The sequence below is a fragment of the Cherax quadricarinatus genome, chromosome 17 (assembly GCF_038502225.1).
Source record: "Cherax quadricarinatus isolate ZL_2023a chromosome 17, ASM3850222v1, whole genome shotgun sequence".
In the NCBI taxonomy this organism is placed as follows: Eukaryota; Metazoa; Arthropoda; class Malacostraca; order Decapoda; family Parastacidae; genus Cherax; species Cherax quadricarinatus.
In genome coordinates this window covers 26144375-26165560 of record NC_091308.1, presented here as the reverse complement: position 1 = coordinate 26165560, position 21186 = coordinate 26144375, and the positions used below count along the sequence as shown (strand labels likewise).

The following is a 21186-nucleotide window of genomic DNA, read 5'->3' as shown; positions in this document are numbered from 1 at the left end:
TGTTTTACCCCAGAGAGATCACCTGCTCTCCTCCCTTATACACCCACCGGGGCTCCGTCTCTCCTGGTGTAGCTACATCAGCTGTGTTCTGTTTACTTCCCCAGCCGTGTTCAAGTTTCCCCAGCCGTGTTCAAGCTCCCCCAGCCGTGTTCAAGCTTCCCCAGTCGTGTTCAAGTTTCCCCAGCCGTATTTAAGCTTCCCCAGCCGTGTTCAAGCTTCCCCAGCCATGTTCAAGCTTCCCCAGCCGTATTTAAGCTTGCCCAGCCGTATTCAAGCTTCCCCAGCCGTGTTCAAGCTTTCCCAGCCGTATTCAAGCTTCCCCAGCCGTGTTCAAGCTTCCCCAGCCGTGTTCAAGCTCCCCCAGTCGTGTTCAGATCCTGGCAGATGTGCTCAAGCTTCATTACCTCCATTTTCATTCAGTCCGTTTCGTGATTTTGTTTTGTTATAATTTATGAGGCTAAATTTCCTCCCCCCTCCCTCCTCCTCTCTCTCTCTCTCTCTCTCTCTCTCTCTCTCTCTCTCTCTCTCTCTCTCTCTCTCTCTCTCTCTCTCTATCTTTCTCTCTCACATATTCAACACTATAATTTGAAATGTTGCAAATGTTGCCAGCACTTACGACACAACGCTTGTACTCTTCTCAGTTTTCAAGAGACTGTGTCACCATTTCCGTGGAATTAGCTACAAGGTTAGCGTCACATTACTCAACAAGAATCCAGTGATTGGATTTTTTTATAGACTTTGCCGCCGAAGAGGCTAGTTTATTGTGCAGCCTTTATCCATCATGCGGAGGGTAACGCAAGAGCATACGGATGCACGACAGACCAAGGAACTAGGCCTCAGGAGTGCATCTGGATTTATATCTACAGTTGTCTTATCGGCTGTAAGCAAATATTGGATATTTGCTTAATATGTCTGGTATCTTATTTTCATTAGTAAGATACCTTGATATATCCCATAGGTTATCATGCTATCCGTATATTATGTAAATGGTTTTTAAATCACACGACTTCCCACCAAACACTGATCCATAAAATAAAAATGAGTGAATGGAAAGGCGCGCCAGTAGATCAAGGAGTTAGGTTAAGTTATGTATGATTCGTTAGGAAACAGGACAGGTATTTCCTGATGCGGGTCTTAATCATATGATGACCCTCCACTGGAGCTTCTGGATATCTGACCGAGGCCTTTCACTGGATTATCCCTCCACCCCTTTAAATATTACGGTTATAATTATAAACATTAATGACTGAGAGTAAGGTACATTATGAGAAGAGGAGTCAGAATTAACCAGGGAAATAGTGATACCTCCACAAAATCTTCAATATTAGAGATGTTGGTTCTAGGTTCTTTAAAACACATGATACTTACTTTGGCTCTATTGTTTTTTTAGGTTAATAACCAATAGTAGCGAGTGCGCGAGGGAGGGAAGGAGGTTGAGGTGAACTATAAACAAAGATCTGGGAGGAGCCGTGGCAGTGAAACGCCACACGCGAGCCTCCACCAAACTGTTTACCAATATTCTAAGACAAAAAACTTTTAGACGACCGTGGTAAACAAACCTTATTTAAGCTGACGTAACCTTATTTAAGCTGACATAATCTTATTTAAGCTGATGTAAACTCGCCCAACCTAACATTAGTCACACAACGTTATACTGCATCATCCACGTTATGTTAGTTCAGTTGTACTGATAGTCGAGCCGTGAGGAAGACCTGATCCTACCGACTTATTTAAATAGGTCTCGCGCTCAGCAGACGGAGGATCAAACTTCCACTACGTCTGGCGCTGAGTAATCCACATGTAATTAGCGCTTATCATGAATTAAAAAAAAATACTCTGTCGAGTGTCCAATTCCATAAAAAAGAAAGCAGATTTGTACAATTGTGACTGACACGCTAAACACCTGAGCTCACTGTCAAGTTATATAACACTATTTTCGTTCGAAACATTACTCATTTTCACATTTTTTCTTTGTGTTTAAGAGTCTAGCTTACGACTGCAAGCATTACTTAAGTGGTCTCACTACCTTCTACGAATAACTGAAGAATACCTATCTCGCTACCAAAGCTCTGGGAACTCTTAGATATTAGGCACACTGCTATCCTCTAAGTACTATGGGAGCCCCTACTAGACTTGATTAACTTCAGAAACCACTGACTGAACACCACTGAACAGCTGACTACCCTCAAAAGGAGCGTACCTGACTGCTTTCCAGGAACCACTGGAGGGTAGGCTGGGGGAGGGAGGGGTCGTCTTGTAGAGGAACGTACCTGACTGCCTTCCAGGAACCACTGGAGGGTGGGCTGGTGGTCGTCGTGTAGGGGTCGTCTGGGCTGACATCCAATCTTGATGAGTTCAGATGGTTCATACATCTCCCTGGCACCGACCAACACAGGCGCTGACAGCGGCTCTCCTGTAACATCACCAGCTGTCAGTTTAAAGTTCTCTTCTCATGACGCTACCTTTGAGCTTGTTCCACTCATCTACAACTCTATTGTCAAACTAGTACTTCCCTTTATCTTTTCTAAATCTAAATTTGTCCAGTTTGAATAATAATAATCCACTGGGAATAGTCCACGAACGGCGCAGTAACTCATAGTCACAACAATAATACAGTCACAACAATAACACAGTTACAACAATAGCCCATAGTCAGAACAATAACCCAGAGTCACAACAATAACACAGTCACAACAATAACACAGTCACGACAATACCACACAGTCACAACAATAACACAGTCACAACAATAACACAGTCACAACAATAACACAGTCACAACAATAACACAGTCACAACAATAACACAGTCACAACAACAACACAGTCACAACAACAACACAGTCACAACAATAACACAGTCACAACAACAACACAGTCACAACAATAACACAGTCACAACAATAACACAGTCGCAACAATAACACAGTCGCAACAGTAACACAGTCACAACAATAACACAGGCACAACAATAACACAGTCACAACAATAACACACTCACAACAATAACACAGTCACAACAATAACACAGTCACAACAATAACACAGTCACAACAATAACACAGTCACAACAATAACACAGTCACAACAACAACACAGTCACAACAATAACACAGTCACAACAATAACACAGTCACAACAATAACACAGTCACAACAATAACACAGTTACAACAATAACCCACAGTCACAACAATAACACAGCCACAACAATAACACAGTCACAACAATACCCCACAGTCACCTCAATAACACAATCACAACAATAACACAGTCGCAACAGTAACACGGTCACAACAATAACACAGTCACAACAATAACACAGTCGCAACAATAACACAGTCACAACAATAACTCACAGTCACAACAATAACACAATCACAACAATAACACAATCACAACAATAACACAGTCACAACAATAACACAGTCGCAACAATAACACAGTCACAACAATAACTCATAGTCACAACAATAACCCACAGTCACAACAATAACACAATCACAACAATAACACAGTCAGAACAATAACCCACAGTCACAACAATAACACAATCACAACAATAACACAGTCACAACAATAACACAGTCACAACAATAACACAGTCACAACAATAACCCACAGTCACAACAATAACACAATCACAACAATAACACAGTTACAACAATAGCCCATAGTCAGAACAATAACCCAGAGTCACAACAATAACACAGTCACAACAATAACACAGTCACGACAATACCACACAGTCACAACAATAACACAGTCACAACAATAACACAGTCACAACAATAACACAGTCACAACAATAACACAATCACAGCAATAACAGAGGCACAACAATAACACAGTCACAACAATAACACAGTCACAACAATAACACAGTCACAACAATAACACAGTCACAACAACAACACAGTCACAACAACAACACAGTCACAACAATAACACAGTCACAACAACAACACAGTCACAACAATAACACAGTCACAACAATAACACAGTCGCAACAATAACACAGTCGCAACAGTAACACAGTCACAACAATAACACAGGCACAACAATAACACAGTCACAACAATAACACAATCACAACAATAACACAGTCGCAACAGTAACACAGTCACAACAATAACACAGGCACAACAATAACACAGTCACAACAATAACACAGTCACAACAATAACACAGTCACAACAATAACACAGTCACAACAACAACACAGTCACAACAATAACACAGTCACAACAATAACACAGTCACAACAATAACCCACAGTCACAACAATAACACAGCCACAACAATAACACAGTCACAACAATACCCCACAGTCACCTCAATAACACAATCACAACAATAACACAGTCGCAACAGTAACACAGTCACAACAATAACACAGTCACAACAATAACACAGTCGCAACAATAACACAGTCGCAACAATAACACAGTCACAACAATAACTCACAGTCACAACAATAACACAATCACAACAATAACACAATCACAACAATAACACAGTCACAACAATAAGACAGTCGCAACAATAACACAGTCACAACAATAACTCACAGTCACAACAATAACCCACAGTCACAACAATAACACAATCACAACAATAACACAGTCAGAACAATAACCCACAGTCACAACAATAACACAATCACAACAATAACACAGTCACAACAATAACACAGTCACAACAATAACACAGTCACAACAATAACCCACAGTCACAACAATAACACAATCACAACAATAACACAGCCACAACAATAACCCACAGTCACAACAATAACACAGCCACAACAATAACCCACAGTCACAACAATAACACAGTCACAACAATAACACAATAACAACAATAACACAGCCACAACAATAACACAGTCACAACAATAACACAGTCACAACAATAACCCACAGTCACAACAATAACACAATCACAACAATAACACAATCACATCAATAACAGTCACAACAATAACCCACAGACACAACAATAACACAGTCACAACAATAACACAGTCACAACAATAACACAGTCACAACAATAACACAGTCACAACAATAACATTGTCACAACAATAACACAGTCACAACAATAACTCACAGTCACAAAATTAACACATCTCACAACATTAACACAGTTACAACAATAACACACAGTCATAACAATAACACAGTCACAACAATAACAAAATCACAGCAATAACACAGCCACAACAATAACACAGTCACAACAATAACACAGTCACAACAATAACACAGTCACAACAATAACCCACAGTCACAACAATACCACAGTCACAACAATTCCACAGTCACAACAATAACACAGTCGCAACTAATGTGACATTTATTGTGGCAACGTTTCGCTCTCCAGGAGCTTTATCAAGTAATGGCTTGATAAAGCTCCTGGAGAGCGAAACGTTGCCACAATAAATGTCACATTAGTTGCACTTGTGTCCTTTTACTTTACATATTGTCGGTAATTCTACCAACTTTATTACAATAACAGAGTCACAACAATAAGGCAGTCACAACAATAAGACAGTCACAACAATAAGACAGTCACACCAATAAGACAGTCACAACAATAACACAGTCACAACAATAAGACAGTCACAACAATAACACAGTCACAACAATAAGACAGTCACAACAATAACACAGTCACAACAATAACACAGCCACAACAATAACACAGTCACAATAATAACACAGTCACAATAACACATTCACAACAATAACACAGCCACAACAATAACACAGTCACAATAATGACCCACAGTCACAACAATAACACAGTCACAACAATAACACAGTCACAACAATAAAACAGTCACAACAATAACGCAGTCACAACAATAACCCACAGTCACAGCAATAACCCACAGTCACAACAATAACACAGTCACAACAATAACACAGTCACAACAATAACACAGTCACAACAATACCACAGTCACAACAATAACACAGTTACAACAATAACACAGTTACAACAATAACACAGTCACAACAATAACACAGTCACAACAATAACACAGTCACAACAATAACACAGTCACAACAATAACACAGTTACAACAATAACACAGTTACAACAATAACACAGTCACAACAATAACACAGTCACAACAATAACACAGTCACAACAATAACACAGTCACAACAATAACACAGTCACAACAATAACACAGTCACAACAATAACACAGTCACAACAATAACACAGTCACAACAATAACACGGTCACAACAATAACACAGTCACAACAATAACCCACAGTCACAACAATAACACAGTCACAACAATAACACAGTCACAACAATAACACAGTCACAACAATAACACAGTCACAACAATAACACAGTCACAACAATAACACAGTCACAACAATAACACAGTCACAACAATAACACAGTCACAACAATAACCCACAGTCACAACAATAACACAGTCACAACAATAACACAGTCACAACAATAACACAGTCACAACAATAACACAGTCACAACAATAACACAGTCACAACAATAACCCACAGTCACAACAATAACACAGTCACAACAATAACCCACAGTCACAACAATAACACAGTCACATCAATAACACAGTCACAACAATAACACAGTCACAGCAATAGCACAGTCACAACAATAACACAGTCACAACAATAACCCACACTCACAGCAATAACACAGTCACATCAATAACACATTCACAACAGTAACACAGACACAGCAGTAACACAGACACAGCAGTAACACAGACACAGCAGTAACACAGACACAGCAGTAACACAGACACAGCAGTAACACAGACACAGCAGTAACACAGACACAGCAGTAACACAGACACAGCAGTAACACAGACACAACAGTAACACATTCACAATAATAACACAGTCACATCAATAACACAGTCACAACAATAACACAGTCACAGCAATAACACAGTCACAACAATAACACAGTCACAACAATAACACAGTCACAACAATAACACAGTCACAACAATAACACAGTCACAACAATAACACAGTCACAGCAATAACACAGTCACAACAATAACACAGTCACAACAATAACCCACAGTCACAACAATAACACAGTCACAACAATAACCCACAGTCACAACAATAACACAGTCACAACAATAACCCACAGTCACAACAATAACACAGTCACAACAATAACACAGTCACAACATTAGCACAGTCACAACAATAACACAGTCACGACAATAACCCACAGTCACAACAATAACACAGTCACAACAATAACCCACAGTCACACCAATAACACAGTCACAACATTAGCACAGTCACAACAATAACACAGTCACGACAATAACCCACAGTCACAACAATAACACAGTCACAACAATAACACAGTCACATCAATAACACAGTCACATCAATAACACATTCACAATAATAACACAGTGACAACAATAACACAGTGACCACAATAACACAGTGACAACAATAACACAGTGACCACAATAACACAGTAACAACAATAACACAGTCACAACAATAACACAGTCACAACAATAACACAGCCACAACAATAACACAGTCACAACAATAACACAGTCACAACAATAACACAGTCACAACAATAACCCACAGTCACAACAATAACACAGCCACAACAATAACCCACAGTCACAACAATAACATAGTCACAGCAATAACCCACAGTCCCAACAATAACACAGTCACAGCAATAACACAATCACAACAATAACACAGTCACAACAATAACACTGTCACAACAATAACCCACAGTCACAACAATAACACAGTCACAACAATAACCCACAGCCACAACAATAACACAGTCACAACAATAACACAATCACAATAACACAGTGACAACAATAACACAGTCACAACAATAACACAGTAAAAACAATAACACAGTCACAGTAAGACAGTCACAGCAATAACACGGTCAACAATAACACAGTCACAACAATAACACAGTCACAACAATAACACAGTCACAACAATAACACAGTTACAACAATAACAGTCACAATAATAACACAGTCACAAAAGTAGCAAGGTTATAGCAACAACACAGTCACAACAATAACAAAGCCCCAAGAATAACACAGTCACAACAATAACACAGTCACAACAATAACCCACATTCACAACAATAACACAGTCACAACATTAGCACAGTCACAACAATAACACAGTCACAGCAATAACACAGTCACAACAATAACATAATCACAACAATAACCCACAGTCACAACTATAACACAGTCACAACAATAACACAGCCACAATAATAACACAGTCACAACAATAACACAGTCACAACAATAACACAGTCACAACAATAACACAGTCACAACAATAACACAGTCACAACAATAACACGGTCACAACAATAACCCACAGTCACAACAATAACTCACAGTCACAACAATAACACAATCACAACAATAACACAGTGACAACAATAACACAGTAACAACAATAACACAGTAACAATAATAACAGTCACAGTAACACAGTAACAGCAATAAGACAGTCACAGCAAAAACACAGTCACAACAATAAGACAGTCACAGCAATAACACAGTCACAACAATAACACAGTCACAACAATAACACAGTCACAACAATAACACAGTAACAACAATAACACAGTAACAATAATAACAGTCACAGTAACACAGTAACAGCAATAACACAGTCACAGCAAAAACACAGTCACAACAATAAGACAGTCACAGCAATAACACAGTCACAACAATAACACAGTCACAACAATAACACAGTCACAACAATAACACAGTCACAACAATAACACAGTTACAACAATAACACAGTCACAACAATAACACAGTCACAACAATAACACAGTTACAACAATAACACAGTTACAACAATAACACAGTCACAACAATAACACAGTCACAACAATAACACAGTCGCAACAGTAACACATTCACAACAATAACACAGACACAACAATAACGCAATCACAACAATAACACAGTCACAACAATAACCCACAGTCACAATAATAACACAATCACAACAATAACACAGTCACAACAATAACACAGTCACAACAATAACACAGTCACAACCATAACCCACGGACACAACAATAACACAATCACAACAATAACACAGTCACAACAATATCACAGTCACAACAATAACAGTCACAAGAATAAGAGTCACAACAATAACATTGTCACAACAATAACACAGTCACAACAATAACTCACAGTCACAAAATTAACACATCTCACAACAATAACACACAGTTACAACAATAACACACAGTCACAACAATAACCCAGTTATAATATCAACACAGTTACAACAATAACACAGTCACAACAATAACACAGTCACAACAATAACACAGTCACAACAATAACACATTCACAACAATAACACAGTCACAACAATAACACAGTCACAACAATAACACAGTCACAAAAATAACAGTCACAATAATAACACAGTCATAACAGTAACAAGGTTATAACAACAACACAGTCACAACAATAACACAGTCACAACAATAACACAGTCACAACAATAGCACAGTCACAACAATAGCACAGTCACAACAATAACTCAGTTACAACAATAACACAGTCACAACAATAACACAGTCACAACAATAGCACAGTCACAACAATAACACAGTCACAACAATAACACAGTCACAACAATAACACAGTTACAACAATAACACAGTTACAACAATAACACAGTCACAACAATAACACAGTCACAACAATAACACAGTCACAACAATAACACAGTTACAACAATAACACAGTCACAACAATAACACAGTCACAACAATAACACAGTCACAACAATAACACAGTCACAACAATAACAGTCACAACAATAGCACAGTCACAACAATAACACAGTCACAACAATAACACAGTCACAACAATAGCACAGTCACAACAATAACTCAGTTACAACAATAACACAGTCACAACAATAACAGTCACAACAATAACAGTCACAACATTAACAGTCACAGCACTAACAAAGTCACAACAACAGTGCGGTTAAAGGTGTGAACGTTGGTCTAACAATTCTACACTCAGCAACATTCATTTGACTCTGCTATACTTCTTCTCACAGTAACCTTCAACAGTCATGTTTCAAATACCCTCGAGGTTTTCAAACCCTAGCTGAGCCCCGTGAGCTCCATATAATCTGTCAGTAAATTTACTTAGGCACAGGTACACATACAAACAATTATCAGCCGCCTAGTAACATGTGTGTAAATTACCTAGGTTAATCCCCCCAAAAAGTCACAGTAACTTATTTCCACTGGGGTCCTTCATTTCATTGTATACAATGTATACAATGTCCTTGATATTCTATGATTGAAAAAATAGCTATGCTCCCGTATTTCCTGATTTGTTTTGGCTTGCGTATTATTATTTGAGATGCTGCCTGGCATCCTGCTGCATCAACACTGCGCTGCTAAGTGGCGCAAGAGACGCGTTTTCTGGCGCAGCGGGCCGCACCCGCCGGGATACGACGCCACTGACATCTTGCTGACCAGACGACGCCACACTCCTTCCGGTGACTGCTGACGTCACACACTCCTAAGCCAATCAATTCCATCGGAGAGACTTGCGTCATGAGCACAATGACATCACGAGCGCAATAACGTTTTGAGCCCAATAACGTCGAGAGCGGAATGACGTCATTAGATCAAATATAAAGCTTGCCACGGACAAAGCACCTCAGACCTACATATGTAAGGTTTCCCACGGACGAGGCCACCTCAGATCTACATATGTAAGGTTTCCCACGGACAAGGTCACCTCAGACTCACATATGTAAGGTTTACCACGGACGAAGTCACCTCAGATCCGCTTGTGTAGTGAAGGATGCATCCATTAAGTATCGTAAAATAATGAAACAACGAATATAATGGGATATCGATCGACTTTACTCACACAGCCGACGCTAATTAAGCAGTAAGTTAGATGAAGCGGCCAGTTAGAGTGAATGTACGAGGCTGGGTGACACGCGGCGTTACCAGAGCCCCCTCCCTCACACATGCCGCCGCTATCCAATTACCACACACTCCTTCTGTTTGAAATGCTATTATTAAAGCACAAGGCCTCCTCCCCTTCATCCCCCCAACAAAAAGTGGTTTAATTTCTCGAGCCTTGAATGGTATTTTTGAGCATCGGGTGCCCAGGCTGAGGTTTAATGCAGGCAGGAAAGCGGCCGGCAGGATCATCCGACTTACTGGGTGGAAACATTTACACCCTAGATTAATGCCTGCTCCACCGATACCTAACTGCAGTCCGATACATAGTCGATGGGCGGGCAATACAGGGAGAATGTTGTCATAGTTGGCAACCGAGTGCCAATCATTGGGAAGGCCATACACGCATACACATGCTCACACACACACACGCACACACACACACACACACACACACACACACACACACACACACACATATTCAACCTCACCGCCGAGTTTCGTGTCTTGAGGGAGATTTTGTGTATATGAAGTGAAAGGAGGAAAAAGGAAATTGAACAGTAAGTGAAGTTAACGAAATAATTTAAAAAAAAATATATAAAAAAGGAAGAATACAAGAGAAGCACAACAGACTTGCTGCCCTGATAATAGGTACGTCTACAGAGGTCGGACAGCCTAGCATGATGAGAAAGTTCAGAGGTGAGGACTCGCCAGACTGTTAGATGTATGCCACTTGTCAGCCTCAATTGTATCACCAGTTTGTGGAATGCGTAGTAAGCCAGCTTTCCTGGAATATTTTTTATTGATCGGGTAATATAGTTGAGAAAGATAGGGCAATATAGCTGAGAAATGGTGTAAGAGATGATATTTTTTTTTTTTTGCTACCAGCATTTAGCAAACGCCATCTCGCTACCACCACAGAATACCTTCACCAAAGATAGGTTGATAGGTTGACCCTACTCATATTTGCTTATACCCCCCCTCACCCCTCAACAGCAGAAAACAAGTCACTATTTCACGTATCCATTCCAACACTCACACCCTTTCTAACCTCACCCTTCCCACACCTCAAGAAAAAACACACCAATCTAAGAAAAACCCACTCCATGATACACATAGTCTCCTTATTGAATATTTTCAGAAGCAAAGGAAGAAATCAGCATGCCCAAAGAAATGTAAGAGATAGATAAATCAGAGTGTGGCACTCAAATGCAAATGGAGTTACCAAGTGTGAAATCATAAAAGAGAGAGAGAGTAGCAAAGAAATACCCTGATACTGTAGCTCTCACGGAAACGAAACTCTCAAGAATAATAACAAATGTGATATTCCCCGAGGGCTACCAAATAATAAGAAATAGGGAAAACATAGGAGTAGCCTTGATGGTCAGTAGCCACTTAATAACTGAGGAACTAGGAAACCTGGAAACAACGTGTTTCAGAGAATTTATATAAGGTAACGTAAACTCCGGAGAGACTAAAGTAATAGTGGCAGTGATCTATAACCCATCATCAAACAATTAATACAACTAAGTGACTGCATTTGTAGACGAATGGTTCAGAGAACCGACATGTTGATAAATTAGACACATGTGCAACTCTTGGGTATCTTTATTGAGGAAACGTTTCGCCACACAGTGGCTTCATCAGTCCATACGTAGGAGAAACTTGAAGAACAGGGGGAGAATGAGGTAATCAGTCCCTCAACCTTGAGTCGATGTGTTCAGTCCATCAATCTTGAATAGAATGACTGCAACTAGGCGACTACAACCAGATGACAACAACTAGGTGAGTACAACTAGGACACAACACCTATATGAATTCATCTAGGTGAATATAACTAGATGACTACTGCTGTTTAATCAGAAAAAAAACGAATGCTGCTAGGTGACTACAATCAGTTTAGTACAAACGGGTGTATACTAATAAGTGAATATATCTAGGTGACTACAACTAGATGACTACAACTATGCGAATGTATCTAGGTGAACACATATAGGTAACTACACCTGCACACAGTATACCACCTGATCAACGATCCCTCACACCCTGTAGCAAGAACCACACGTTGTGTCCAGGGAGGCGACATTTTAAACGAGGTAGGGTGAGGCAGGGTGAGGCAGGGTGAAGCCGGGTCAGCAAGGGTCCCCCGACCTACTTATGCTAAGCCGACGCATCAGTGCTAATGTGATGTGCAAACTGCCTCCATATTCTACCAACATGACATACAAATCAGCCAGGCTGTCAGTGATGTTTATTTGCTGGACGTCGTGAAGAAAGCATAGACAGGTGGTGGATAGGACTGTTGGTTAATGAGGCGAGTTACTGAAAGAGGTGCGTAGTAAATTAGACGTGAGTAGTGACGGTGTCTGGTAACAAGTGGAATTTCATTAGAAGTAGTGCAAGATCTGCAATGTCCATCCATGTGGGGCTGGTATCAATAAGTCACCTGGTGCCCAGTGTTCACCCATCAATAAAATGGGTACTTGGGTGTTAGTCGACTGGTGTGGGTCACATCCTGGTACAAAATTGACCTAATTTCCCTGAAATGCTCTGCATAACAAGCGACTTTTTATATAGTAGTATGTCATTGATGTCAGCTAGGACTGTATACCTTGTGCATGTACTTGTAGAAACAAAGATATTATTATTATTATTATTATTATTATTATTATTATTATTATTATTATTATTATTATTATTATTAATATTATTATTATTATTATTATTATTATTATTATTATTATTATTATTATTATTATTATTATCCACGTGGGTCTGGTATGCAAGTCCATCCAGGTGTTCTGGTAATATAGTGGGCCAGAGTGGAAGACTGATTGGACCGAACAGAGGCTTCAAAGTTTCTCACTGAGCTAATTCATTTATGGATGCAAAAGTGAAGGCAATCACTGACGTAAGAGGCGTTCATTTTCATTGCCAAGAAGTGTATCACTGCTGGCACTGCTGGCACTGCTGGCACTGCTGGCACTGCTGGCACTGCTGGCACTGCTGGCACTTAGTGATGCTTTGTTTAATCAAGAGAAACTAATTATTTATTAGTCCTAAACCTCTCCAGGGAGGTGCCTAGATGCTGCTGAGAGGTTCTTGATACAAGGAAGTAGACTTAAGCTTCCTCTCTTTCGATGGAATCTGAATGTCGCCCATTCCCCAGGGACTATTTGACCCTACAAGTTTACTGCTTCCCCCCTGATTAAAATAAATAAAAATTAGGCTTGAAGTCTATCGATTATACGAGGTTAATTAAGTCTGTCACCTGTACACTAGTGTACACTACTGTACACTACTGTACACTACTGTACACTACTGTACACTACTGTACACTACTGTACACTACTGTACACTACTGTACACTACTGTACACTACTGTACACTACTGTACACTACTGTACACTAGTGTACACTACTGTACACTACTGTACACTACCAGTAAAGAATGTTTTAATAAATGATGAAGGGAATAAAACAAAATTTGCGTATTTTTAATAAGCTATACATGTCTACCTCCCCAAGAGCAATCATACTGCTGTTCCCAGTGCACATACACACACACACACACACACACACACACACACACACACACACACACACATATACACACACACACACACACACACACACACACACATACACACACACACACACACACACACACACACACATACACACACACACACACACACACCAGCAGAGACATACTCCTCAAAATGTGTACAAAGTGATCTAAAATGATGCTGGGTTGCTTAATGGAGTCCGAAGCCTGTCAGTAACACGAGGATCATTAAGACAGCTCCTAACCTGTTCACAATCAGTCAAAAACATTTTAATCCCTCAACAAGAGATCAAGAGGTTAAAGTAAACTCTCAGCATATATAAACTGAGAAATATACACTTTTCGATGTATATATATATCTTGCCGAATAGGTAATTATGGTCAATTAGCAAGAACTCCTTTAAAATTAAGTCCTTTCTAAAAAATTTTCTTATACTACTTTTAAAGATATATTTTTCACTTGTGTTAATGTAAAAATTAATAATTTTGTACCAAAAGTACCTTAGAAATCTTGCCTAACCATATTATAACAAGCGCAACTTAATTTAGAGTAATCCAACTAAAGATATTTTAGATAAGTTTACAATACCTTAATAAACAAACATAATGAAATATACTTTTTTCATTAGGTTCAGAATGATTTTTACAAAATTATTGCATACACAAAATTTCAATTGCCCGATTCGGTAAGAAGAGCGTTGCTATTTAAGCCAAAATCGCAAGTTTTACCTATTCGGCACGACACGCACACACATATACACACACATATAACTATCTATCTATCTATCTATCTATCTATACATATATATATATATATATATATATATATATATATATATATATATATATATATATATATATATATATATGTATATTTATATATATATAAATATAAATATATATATATATATATATATATATATATATATATATATATATATATATATATATATATATATACATATACATATATATATATATACTTCCATGGGGAAGTGGAACAGAATTCTTCCTCCGTAAGCCATGCGTGTTGTAAGAGGCGACTAAAATGCCGGGAGCAAGGGGCTAGTAACCTCTTCTCCTGTATATATTACTAAATGTAAAAGGAGAAACTTTCGTTTTTCCTTTTGGGCCACTCCGCCTCGGTGGGATACAACCAGTGTGTTGAAAGAAAGAAAGATATATATATATATATATATATATATATATATATATATATATATATATATATATATATATATATATATATATATATATATATATATATATATTCAGCAAGTCGGCCGCCTCCCACCGAGGCAGGGTGACCCAAAAAGAAAGATAATCCCCAAAAAGAAAATACTTTCATCATTCAACACTTTCACCTCACTCACACATAATCACTGTTTTTGCAGAGGTGCCCAGAATACAACAGTTTAGAAGTATTTACGTACAAAAATACACAATATATCACTCCAAACTGCCAGTATCCCAAACCCCTCCTTTAGAGTACAGGCATTGTACTTCCCATTTCCAGGACTCAAGTCCGGTTATATGAAATAACCGGTTTCCCTGAATCCCCTTACTAAATATTACCCTGCTCACACTCCAACAGCTCGTCAGGTCTCAAATACCATTTGTCTCCATTCAATCTTATCTAACACGCTCACGCACGCTTGCTGGAAGTCCAAACCTCTCGCCCACAACATCTCCTTTACCCCCTCCCTCCAACCTTTTCGAGGACGACCCTACCCCGCCTTCCTTCCCCTACAGATTTATACGCTCTCCATGTCATTCTACTTTGATCCATTCTCTCTAAATGACCAAACCACCTCACCAAACCTCTTCAGCCCTCTGTCTAATACTTTTATTAACTCCACACCTCCTAATTTCCACACTCCGAATTTTCTGCATAATATTTGCACCACACATTGCCCTTAGACAGGACATCTCCACTGCCTCCAACCGCCTCCTCGCTGCAGCATTTACAACCCAAGCTTCACACCCATATAAGAGTGTTGGTACTACTATACTTTCATACATTCCCTTCTTTGCCTCCATAGATAGCATTTTTTTGCCTCCACATATACCTCAATGCAACAGTCACCTTTTTTCCTTCATCAATTCTATGATTAACCTCATCCTTCATAAATCCATCCACTGACACGTCAACTCCCAAATATCTGAAAACATTCACTTCCTCCATATTCCTCCTCCCCAATTTGATATCCAATTTTTCTTTATCTAAATCATTTGATACTCTCATCACATTACTCTTTTCTACGCTCACTTTCAACTTTCTACCTTTACACACACTCCCAAATTCGTCCAATAACCTTTGCAATTTTTCTTTAGAATCTCCCATAAGCACAGTATCATCAGCAAAAAGTAACTGTGTCAATTCCCATTTTGTATTTAATTCCCCATAATTTAATCCCACCCCTCTCCTGTACACCCTTGCATTTACTTCTTTTACAAACCCATCTATAAATATATTAAACAACCATGGTGACATTACACATCCCTGTCTAAGACCTACTTTTACCGGGAAATAGTCTCCCTCTCTTCTACACACCCAAACCTGAGCCTCACTATCCACATGAAAACTCTTTACAGTATTTAGTAACTTAACACCTATTCCATATACATGCAACATCTGCAACACTGCTTCCCTATCCACTCTATCATATGCCTTTTCTAAATCCATAAATGCAACGAAAACTTCCCTATCAACATCTAAATACTGCTCACATATATGCTTCAATGTAAACACTTGATCTACATATACCCTACCCACTCTAAAACCTCCTTGCTCATCCGCAGTTCTACATTCTGTCTTACCTCTAATTCTTTCAATAATAACCCTACCGTACGCTTTTCCTGGTTTACTCAGTAAACTTGTTCCTCTATAATTTTTACAATCTCTTTTGTCCTCCTTCCCTGTATGTAAAGGGACTATACACACTCTCCGCCAACCCCTAGATACCTTCCCCTCTTTCATCCATTTATTAAACAAAAATACCAACCACTCCAACACTATGTCTCCCCCCCTGCTTTTAACATTTCTGTCATGATCCCCTCAGTTCCAGCTGCTTTACCCCCTTTCATTCTACGTAATGCCTCACCTCCCCCACACTCACATCCTGCTCTTCTTCCCTCCTAAAAGATGGTATACCTCCCTTGCCAGTGCATGAAATTACCGCCTCCCTTTCTTCGTCGACATCTAAAAGTTCCTCAAAATATTCTCGCCATCTACCCAAAACCTCCATCTCCCCATCTACTAACTCCCCTACTCTGTTTTTAACTGACAAATCCATACTTTTCCTAGGCTTTCTTAACTTGTTTAACTCACTCCGATTTTTTTCTCATTTTCATTAAAATTTCTTGACAGTGCCTCTCCCACTCTATCATCTGCTCTGCTTTTGCACTCTCTCACCACTCTCTTCACCTTTCTTTTACTCTCCATATACTCTGCTCTTCTTGTAACACTTCTGCTTTGTAAATACCTCTCATAAGCTACCTTTTTCTCTTTTATCACACCCTTTACTTCATCATTCCACCAATCACTCCTCATTCCTCCTGCACCCACCCTCCTATAACCACAAACTTCTGCCCCACATTCTAATACTGCATTTTTAAAACTATTCCAACCCTCTTCAACCCCACCACTACTCATACCTGCACCAGCCCACCTTTCTGCCAATAGTTGCTTATATTTCACCCGAACTTCCTCCTCCCTTAGTTTATACACTTTCACCTCCCTCTTACTAGTTGTTGCCATTTTCCTCTTATCCCATTTACCTCTTACTCTAACTGTAGTTACAACTAGATAATGATCCGATATATCAGCTGCCTCTCTATAAACGTGTACATCCTGGAGCCTACCCATCAACCTTTTATCCACCAATACATAATCTACTTTCATTACGTGCTACATCATACCTTGTATATTTATTTTCCTCTTTTTCATAAAATATGTATTACTTATTACCAAACCTCTTTCTACACATAGCTCAATTAAAGGCTCCCCATTTTCATTTACCCCTGGCACCCCAAATTTACCTACTACTCCCTCCACAACATTTTTACCCACTTTAGCATTAAAATCCCCAACCGCAAGTACTCTCACACTTGGTTCAAAACTCTCCACGCATTCACTCAACGTTTCCCAAAATCTCTCTCTCTCTCCTCTACACTTCTCTCTTCCCCAGGTGCATATACGCTTACTATAACCCACTTTTCACATCCAACCTTTATTTTACTCCACATAATCCTAGAATTAATACATTTGTAGTCCCTCTTTTCCTGCCATAGCTTATCCTTCAACATTATTGCTACTCCTTCTTTAGCTCTAACTCTATTTGAAACCCCTGACCTAATCCCATTTATTCCTCTCCAATGAAACTCTCCCACCCCCTTCAGCTTTGTTTCACTTAAAGCCAGGACATCCAGTTTCTTCTCATTCATAGCATCCACAATCATCTCTTTCTTATCATTCGCACAACATCCACTCACATTCAGTCTTCCCACTTTGACAATTTTTTTCTTATTGCTTTCAGTAATTATTACAGGAAAAGGGGTTACTAGCCCATTCTTCCCGGCATTTTAGTTGACTTTTACAACACGCATGGCTTACGGAGGAAAGATTCTTATTCCACTTCCCCATGGATATAAAAGGAAAAGTAATTAGAAGAAGAACTAAAATATAATCAAAGAAAACTCAGATGAGTGTGTATAAATAAACGTGTAGTGTGACCTTAGTGTAAGTAGAAGTAGCAAGACGTACCTGTAATCTTGCATATTTGAAGCAGACAAAAGACACCAGCAATCTTACCATCATGTCAAACAATTACAGGCTTTCGATTTACACTCACTTGGCAGAAAGGTAGTACATATATATATATATATATATATATATATATATATATATATATATATATATATATATATATATATATATATATATATACATATATATATATATATATATATATATATATATATATATATATATATATATATATATACATATATATATATATATATATATATATATATATATATATATATATATATATATATATATATATATATATATATATATATATATATATATATATGTATATTTATAAACTATATATTTATCCTGCGAGGCGCAAAAATATATATTTACCTTCCCATGCTGCAGTTTAATAATTTTTTTATGCCATTAAATATAAGTAAAATCTTACATGTTAAGATTGTATCAGGAACAACTTGGATAATTATGTTGAAACAACAACAATTACATTATTACAAGAGAGAGCCAACAAAATTTGTAATTACTTAAACACAACATTTTAATTCAAACTGATGTTAGGAAATCTGGATAGAAAATAAGAATTCTGATTGCTTAACGTAATAATGTAACTTCTATTAGTCAACATAATGTAATGCATGCATCATACATCTAACGTAATTTTCATCAGTGCATGTAAGGTAATACTGAGAGGTGTACGTATGACCAGAATGTGTACAGAGGTGTACGTATGACCAGAATGTGTACAGAGGTGTACGTATGACCAGAATGTGTACAGAGGTGTACGTATGACCAGAATGTGTACAGAGGTGTACGTATGACCAGAATGTGTACAGAGGTGTACGTATGACGGGAATGTGTCCAGTAACACTGAACGTAACATACAGTAGTAAACCCGCTACTTCAGTGTCTTATATTGTTGTTAGCGTTCACCAGGACCCAGGAGTCACCAGGACCCCGGAGTCACCAGGACCCCGGAGTCACCAGGACCCAGGAGTCACCAGGACCCAGGAGTCACCAGGACCCAGCAGTCACCAGGACCCAGGAGTCACCAGGACCCAGGAGTCACCAGGACCCAGGAGTCACCAGGACCCAGGAGTCACCAGGACCCAGCAGTCACCAGGACCCCGCAGTCACCAGGACCCAGGAGTCACCAGGACCCAGGAGTCACCAGGACCCAGCAGTCACCAGGACCCAGGAGTCACCAAGACCCAGGAGTCACCAGGACCAAGGAGTCACCAGGACCCAGGAGTCACCAGGACCCAGCAGTCACCAGGACCCCGCAGTCACCAGGACCCAGGAGTCACCAGGACCCAGGAGTCACCAGGACCCAGGAGTCACCAGGACCCAGGAGTCACCAGGACCCCGGAGTCACCAGGACCCAGCAGTCACCAGGACCCAGGAGACCCCAGGACCCAGGAGTCGCCAGGACCCCGGAGTCACCAGGACCCAGGAGTCACCAGGACCCAGGAGTCACCAGGACCCAGCAGTCACCAGGACCCAGGAGTCACCAGGACCCAGGAGTCACCAGGACCCAGGAGTCACCAGGACCCAGGAGTCACCAGGACCCAGCAGTCACCAGGACCCCGCAGTCACCAGGACCCAGGAGTCACCAGGACCCAGGAGTCACCAGGACCCAGGAGTCACCAGGACCCAGGAGTCACCAGGACCCAGCAGTCACCAGGACCCAGGAGTCACCAGGACCCAGGAGTCACCAGGACCCAGGAGTCACCAGGACCCAGGAGTCACCAGGACCCAGCAGTCACCAGGACCCCGCAGTCACCAGGACCCCGCAGTCACCAGGACCCCGGAGTCACC

General features: G+C 39.6%; 1 protein-coding gene across 1 annotated transcript in view; it reads right to left on the bottom strand.

Annotated features, from left to right (window-relative positions):
* Window positions 1–21186, bottom strand: part of LOC128686467 (uncharacterized) — a 464741-nt gene that overhangs the window by 168840 nt on the left and 274715 nt on the right. Inside the window, exon 4 of the mRNA XM_070086004.1 lies at window positions 2271–2413. Within this exon, the coding sequence (XP_069942105.1) occupies window positions 2271–2413 (143 nt within the window). The remainder of the gene's footprint in view (window positions 1–2270; window positions 2414–21186) is intronic.